Source organism: Clarias gariepinus, chromosome 12 (assembly GCF_024256425.1).
Source record: "Clarias gariepinus isolate MV-2021 ecotype Netherlands chromosome 12, CGAR_prim_01v2, whole genome shotgun sequence".
NCBI classification, from domain to species: Eukaryota; Metazoa; Chordata; class Actinopteri; order Siluriformes; family Clariidae; genus Clarias; species Clarias gariepinus.
The window spans coordinates 4,862,501-4,869,308 of record NC_071111.1 but is presented as its reverse complement, the minus strand read 5'-3'; the positions used below and the strand labels follow the sequence as shown (position 1 = coordinate 4,869,308).

Genomic DNA, 6,808 nt, shown 5'->3' with positions numbered 1-6,808 from the left:
ACATGGCAACTCGACATCACACTGTTACCATGGAGCTCAGGGATGATGACGTCACACCGGCGATAATGGAGAGAGAGAGAGCGAGAGAGAGAAAGAGAGAAAGAGAGAGAGAGAGAGAGAGAGAGAGTGTAACAAAAATAAGAGAATAAAGGGGGAGAAAAAAGGAGTTACTGAGACAGACAGACAGAGAGTGAGACAGAGGGTGAGAGGCAGAGCATGAGAGAGACAGGGAGTGAGGGAGCAAGTGAGATGGACAAGACAATGAGAAGGACAGGGTGAGAAAAAGAGATTGAGACAGACCAGAGCATAAGAGGTGGGGTGAGATAGACAGAGGGTGAGAGACAGAGGGTCAGATAGACAGAGGGTGAGAGACAGAGAGTGAGAGACAGAGTGAGACAGATGGGTAGACAGAACCAGTGCGAGACTAAGTGATATATAGAGGCTAAGAGGTAGAGCATGAAACAGAGTGAGACAGATGGTGAGACAGAGAGAGACAGAGAGAGAGACATACAGACAGGACACCAGTGGCGGCCGGGCAATAAGAGGCGCCGCCCCTTAAAGTCAGGCAGAGGAAAATGCTTTTAACATGAACTTATTTATATTAATAATGAAAGTCATTTAGTCACGATATTCCGCTGTGTTTCTTCCTATAACTAATATTAAGTCTAAACTGTATTATGTTCATTTGTGTTCGTGTACGCGGTGCTACGAGTGTCTATACACTGTAGGAACGTACATTTTTTGAAAAGCGTGTGATTTGAGACCGAGCTCTAATTGGATTTTTTTTTTTAAATCATCCTTGGGGTGAAAATCACTGACAGGAAGAAAGAAAAAGAAAATGAACTCTCGCTTGCTGATCGTTTCAATTCACTCGCTTAGCGTTCACTCACTAGCGTAGCTTCCAATCAAGATTCAAAATATAGAATATATTATAAAAGATATATACTTATATTCATATTGCTGAAGCTTAGAAATAAGTCACACGAAGATATGAGTTAATACACACACACACACACACACACACACACACACACTAGCCTAGCTTTACGACACTTTACTCTAAAGACTTGAACGTAATTAAATCCACACACATTAATAAAAAGAGGCTAATGCTAGTAACTGGCACACAATTGTAGGAAGTCAGTGTGTGTGTGTGTGTGTGTGTTAAATTAAGAGCAGAGTCTGGCAGGCCTGGTGTGTGTTTTATGACAAACAGACTGAGCAGGCATCACATTCAGCAGTGGCACAACACTGATAAGCCTATCTCTGTGTCTGCCAACGCTATAACACACACACACACACCAATAACAGCCCTATTGTTCTGCATCAGCGCTGCTCCTTGTGTTTCTCCCACACTGCCGTCTCTTCACGTTTGTCAGCTAAAATTAGCACTGCATCCTGTCTTTAACTCCGTTTTGTGATTCATATAAAAACACACAACCACAACAACAGCCGGTCACAGCCTCAGATACAACCCGTCACAGTCACACCCAGTCAGCCACAGCTAGTCACAGAAGTGAAGCCTTTTAATACATGACGGTGACACTTCTACTCTGGTGCACATGTAAATGGGGGGTTTTTACTTTTGGACTTTGCCCACCTCTGGTCGTCTTAATTTAACTCAAATTCCCCTCAAAATGACGCCACCAACAGGGCGGCGATGTACACTCATCAGTTTCAGCCCAACACAACAGGGACATTTCCCTGGACTGAGAGGGTGAGGGCTGTCAATCAAGTCTGCACATTAGAATATTAGGCCACGCCCGTTAGGACAGTGAACATAGACAGCAACAGAGGACGAGCTGGATTGCAAATGTTTTTTATTAGCAAAATAAGGGACATGAGGGTACAAATGTTCCCACAGACAGAAAGAGAGTAAGAGAAAGAGAGAGAGACACAGAGTGGATGAGTCATTATCATCATCATCCTCATCATCATCATTATGAATTACTCAACACAGACGCATTTGTTAAAACTTTAAAACAGATCCTCGGTGCGTGAGATGGCGGCTAGCCGAGGCTTTACACACAGACGCACGCGCGCACATCCAATCTCTCATCATCAATCATCAGAGCCGCTCGCTCATCTGAAGCATCTTCCTGTTGCCGTGGAGACCAAGCTTGGAATCAACATTCAGCTCTGATCAGAGGCACACGCTCTCTCTCACACACACACACACACACACACACACACTATATGGTTTACAGGCATCCATGGGTCAAAACAGGCGCAGCTTCTGATCCCCAATCACTGAGGTGATCACATGACCTCATCACAGCTAGCAAAGGTTGCTAGATATTGCTGGAGAAGTACCTTTAACACCAGGCTAGCTAGCTAAGCTACTAAAGTTAACCCGTCGCTGTTAGCTAAACCATCACCCTGCCTAAACCAGGTTTCTGTACAGCCCGCTAGTGAGCTAACTCAGCTACGACTAGCCATGTCATGCTAATGTTAATGGCTAAATGAAATGACGGCTAAACCGTTTAAGTATGTGACTAGCAAAAGCAAAAAGTGACATCATATACGCAAAAGGTTGTGATCAGGGTTTATACAAAGCTCCGCCCCCTTTGACCCATTATTGTTTTATTTACACAGCCGGCAAAAGTTATGAGAGAGAGAGAGAGAGAGAGAGAGAGAGAGAGAGAGAGAGAGAGAGAAACACTGCACATGAGCACAAAACACGTCAAGGCACAAAAAATCAGAGAGCCGAGATGTCCCTCTGCTGTAAAACTATCCAGGAGGACACGAAAGAGAAAACTAATTAAAGACATCCTTTATGAAAAATACAGATTTTTAAAAAAATTATAACCACAAAAAAAAAAAAAAAGAAGGTGAGAGAAAAACGTGAACATGTGAAAGACAAAAAAACAAAAAAACATGTGTGGCTACGAGCTCTAAAACTTTACGCTTTCCCTTTTCTGGTTAAAGACTAAAAAAGACAAAAAAAAAAAGCATAAATAAAGCAGAGGGACGAAATGCAATGTACAGCACTGATCCAACACACACACACACACACACACACGGCCTCATGGGAAAACACAAAACACTGGCATCATCTCCACCTACAGAGAGAGAGAGAGAGAGAGAGAGAGAGAGAGAGAGAGAGAGAGAGAGAGAATGTTTCAGTAACAGTTTATTTTTTAATTCAGGATTATTATTTCATTTCATTACAACCTGGCAAAAAACGTCAGAAGAGACACAGACGAGAAGAAGAGCGAGACTGATAGATAAGGAGACATAAGAGCTATGTCTGAAACAGAGGGAAAAGATCGGAGAAGAAATAAACCAAACAGAGAATAAAAAAAATGGAAATATAGAAAATAGTTTAAAAAAAAGAAAAAAAAAAAAACATATGCTTATAGAGAGAACAATGAAAGGAAAGAGTGAATAAGGAAAAAATGATGGAGAAAACGATATTCAGAAAAAGCACATTTTTTTATTTAACAGGGCCATAAAAAGAGGAGCAGAACAGATGGGTAGAAATGACAAAAAAAAAAAAGTCAGAAGACAAATTAAATATAAAGAAAACCTAAGAGAGCGATCATGTTAATCATAAGTTAATCATTCAGAAGATCTAGCTATAACACACACAATAATAATAATAATAATAATAATAAATATAACAGAACTAAATATAATTAAAAGACAGAAAGAGATGAAATACATGGAGAGAGTGAGACAGGCAGTGAGATGAATATGAGAGAGTGAGACAGATATGGAGACAGTGAGAGGGAAAAAGTTACTCCGATCCCGAGTCACTTGTATGAAAGCAGTCACAGTAACAACACTAACTCTGCCTAGGCGGGATTTTATCAGTGTGATCTGGCAACCCTGGGCCTAACCGCGGTGTTCAGGAGATGCAGCAGAGTGATGGAGGGAGGTTAGGACACGACAGAAAAGAGGACATGCATGAAGTCTTCAAACACACACACACACACACACTCTTGTCCCTCACCTTGGGAGGTTCTAGAAGAGTCCGCAGTCCTTCAGGTTGTTCTTGATGATGACGTCGGTGACGGCGTCGAAGACAAACTGGACGTTCTTGGTGTCGGTGGCGCAGGTGAAGTGTGTGTAGATCTCCTTAGTGTCCTTCCTCTTATTCAGATCCTCAAACTGACACTGGATATACGCCGCTGCCTCCTCGTACGTGTTCGAGCCTGTCACACACACACACACACACACACACACACGTTATCATCTAACAAACTGATCCAAATGTAGCTGTGGGGGGGGGGGGGGGGGAAGAAAAGAGAGGGAGACATACTCGACAAAGCAGATATCAAGAGACAGATAGTAAGATGGGGACAGAAAGACTGGTGTGGAGACAGTAAGACAGCAAGGTGGAAAGTGGTGCGAGTACCTGCGTAAGAGACAGGTAGTGAGAGTGAGACAGGTACCTGCATACTCGGGGTAACAGATGGTGAGAGACGGGTAGTGAGAGTGAGACAGGTCGTGAGAGTGAGACAGGTACCTGCATACTCGGGGTAACAGATGGTGAGAGACGGGTATGGAGAGTGAGACAGGTACCTGCATACTCGGGGTAACAGATGGTGAGAGACGGGTAGTGAGAGTGAGACAGGTGGTGAGAGTGAGACAGGTCATGAGAGTGAGACAGGTACCTGCATACTCGGGGTAACAGATGGTGAGTGGGCTCCTCTTGATCTTCTCCTCGAACAGGTCTTTCTTGTTGAGGAACAGGATGATGGAGGTGTCGGTGAACCACTTGTTGTTGCAGATGCTGTCGAAAAGCTTCATGCTCTCGTGCATTCGGTTCTGCAGACACACGGGGGGGGGGGAAGACAGAGTGAGGGGTACTCGGGGGTACTTAGAGCTGTACTGAAAGTGTACTGAGTGGTACTCTAGGGTTTTAAGCTGTCCTGAGAGGTACTGAAGAGCATGCTAGGGTACTGAGCTGCCGTGAAGGGAACTAAAGGGTACTCTGGAATTCTGAGGGGCGATAAGCTGTCTTGAGGGGTACTGAGAGGGACTCTGGAGTACTGAGGGGCACTAAGGGGTACTAAAGAGTACAGAAGGGTACTGAGGGGTACTGAACTCTCCAAACCGAGCTAAATTAGATCTGAGCACTGACCATCTCCTCGTCCTCGGCCAGCACCAGGTCGTAGTCGCTGAGGGCCACGCAGAAGATGATGGCCGTCACGCCCTCGAAACAGTGGATCCACTTCTTCCTCTCTGACCTTTGACCTCCCACATCGAACATCCTGCACAGGGGTCACGCCATCATTAAATCAGCAAACATTAAAACATAAAAAACACACACACACACCACCATCGCATCGTTAAAATACAAAAACATCAGTTTTCCAAAACTATTGGCACCCTCTGTTTAAATCTTTTCTGAAAATGTGTTTCTTACAACGCCCTGTGCGAGGGCGTTAGACTTCCTGTTTGCATCATGGGGAGGAAGTGATGAAGAGAAAAGGAAGAAGCTGTCTCTCTCTCACACACACACACACACGAAAGCAGACGTTCATGTTTCTGGATTTGAGTCACACAGCAGCTGCAATATGTTTCTTTTCTTCTTCTTCTTTTCTGATTTTTCCCCAGTTAACATTTCTTACTGAACAGCCTGTTCTTTAACACTAGTGTGTGTGTGTGTGCGAGTGTGAGAGTGTGAGAGAGAACGTCTCGTACAAACCCGAGAGCTCGCTCCACATCCTGTTTATGATCATCCCCTGATAATGTGTGAGTGCGCGTGCATGTGCGTGTGCGTGTGTGTGTGTGTGTGTTGCGTAACAGACAGACTAGCGAAGCTCACTTGAAGTGCAGGTCCTTGAAGGTGAAGTGCGTCTCCACGATGCCCGTGGTCTTGACGCGGGTCCTCAGTACGTCCTGCTGCGTGGGGATGTAGGTGTTCTGTGATATCCTGTCCAGATCGTTCAGATAACTACAGGGGGAGAGAGAAAAAAAAAAAAAAAAAAGAAACAGATTGGGAATTAACGACGTGTAAATCAATTAACAGCACTGAGCTTTGATCCGATCCAAAACGCCGGGGTCGACAGAAATGAATTTTTTTTGGCCTGCGAGCCGCAGGTGCGCTCAGAGAGATTATCACAGTGAGCCATCACTCATACACACTTACACACACACACACAGTGATGACAGCACAGCCTCCGTCTCTGTGTGTGTGTGTGTGTGTGTGTGTGTGTGTGTGTGTGTGTGTGTGTGTGTGTGTGTGTGTGTTTTGAAGCATCGAAAATACTGAAATTTCCTGAAGGTTTGTTTATTGAGTTATACCCCACCACACACACACACACACACACACACACACACACACACACACACACACACACAGTACCACATTCATTTTATCAGTGTTTTTTTTTATTTTTATAATAAACACACACCATGGGTGAAAGTCCAAGAGCAGCGCATGTTTCAGCGCATGTTGTTTTTTTAACTCACGAAGGAAACAAAAATAAAGAGTAAGAAGAAAACAGAACATTAAGAGAAGAGAAACACATTCAGGAGGAAGCGTTAGAGACAAATCATGTAAAAATAAGTCATGGGAAATTAAAAAACATGAAAAAGGGTTCATTAAATGCGACAGCGGTGAGGATGGAGCGGAAATAAAGCATAAGAGAATAGAGAAATAGACTCATTGTTGGGAATTGATTTTAAATAAACAAACAAAAAAAGGGTTTATAAAAACAGGCCGCAGTGATGCGATATGATGACGATGCGGAGACGTGTTGCAACGCAGTGATGCAGCGATGTGTTGCAGATGTTCGAGATGCAACGATGCATGGCATGGGTGTGCCGCGACGATGGAGCAGTGTGTTGCAAAGAT

The 6,808-nt window shown here is 44.0% G+C and overlaps 1 protein-coding gene across 1 annotated transcript in view; it reads right to left on the bottom strand.

The window, feature by feature from the left end:
• Window positions 1-1,803: 1,803 nt before the first annotated feature.
• The window catches only part of gnai1 (guanine nucleotide binding protein (G protein), alpha inhibiting activity polypeptide 1), a 15,838-nt gene continuing 10,833 nt past the window's right edge, over window positions 1,804-6,808 (bottom strand). Inside the window, exons 5-9 of the mRNA XM_053508609.1 lie at window positions 5,777-5,905; window positions 5,090-5,219; window positions 4,620-4,773; window positions 3,956-4,157; window positions 1,804-3,062 (exon numbers count right to left, since the gene is read on the bottom strand). Coding sequence (XP_053364584.1) covers window positions 3,967-4,157; window positions 4,620-4,773; window positions 5,090-5,219; window positions 5,777-5,905 — 604 coding nt within the window. The 3' untranslated portion in view covers window positions 1,804-3,062; window positions 3,956-3,966. The remainder of the gene's footprint in view (window positions 3,063-3,955; window positions 4,158-4,619; window positions 4,774-5,089; window positions 5,220-5,776; window positions 5,906-6,808) is intronic.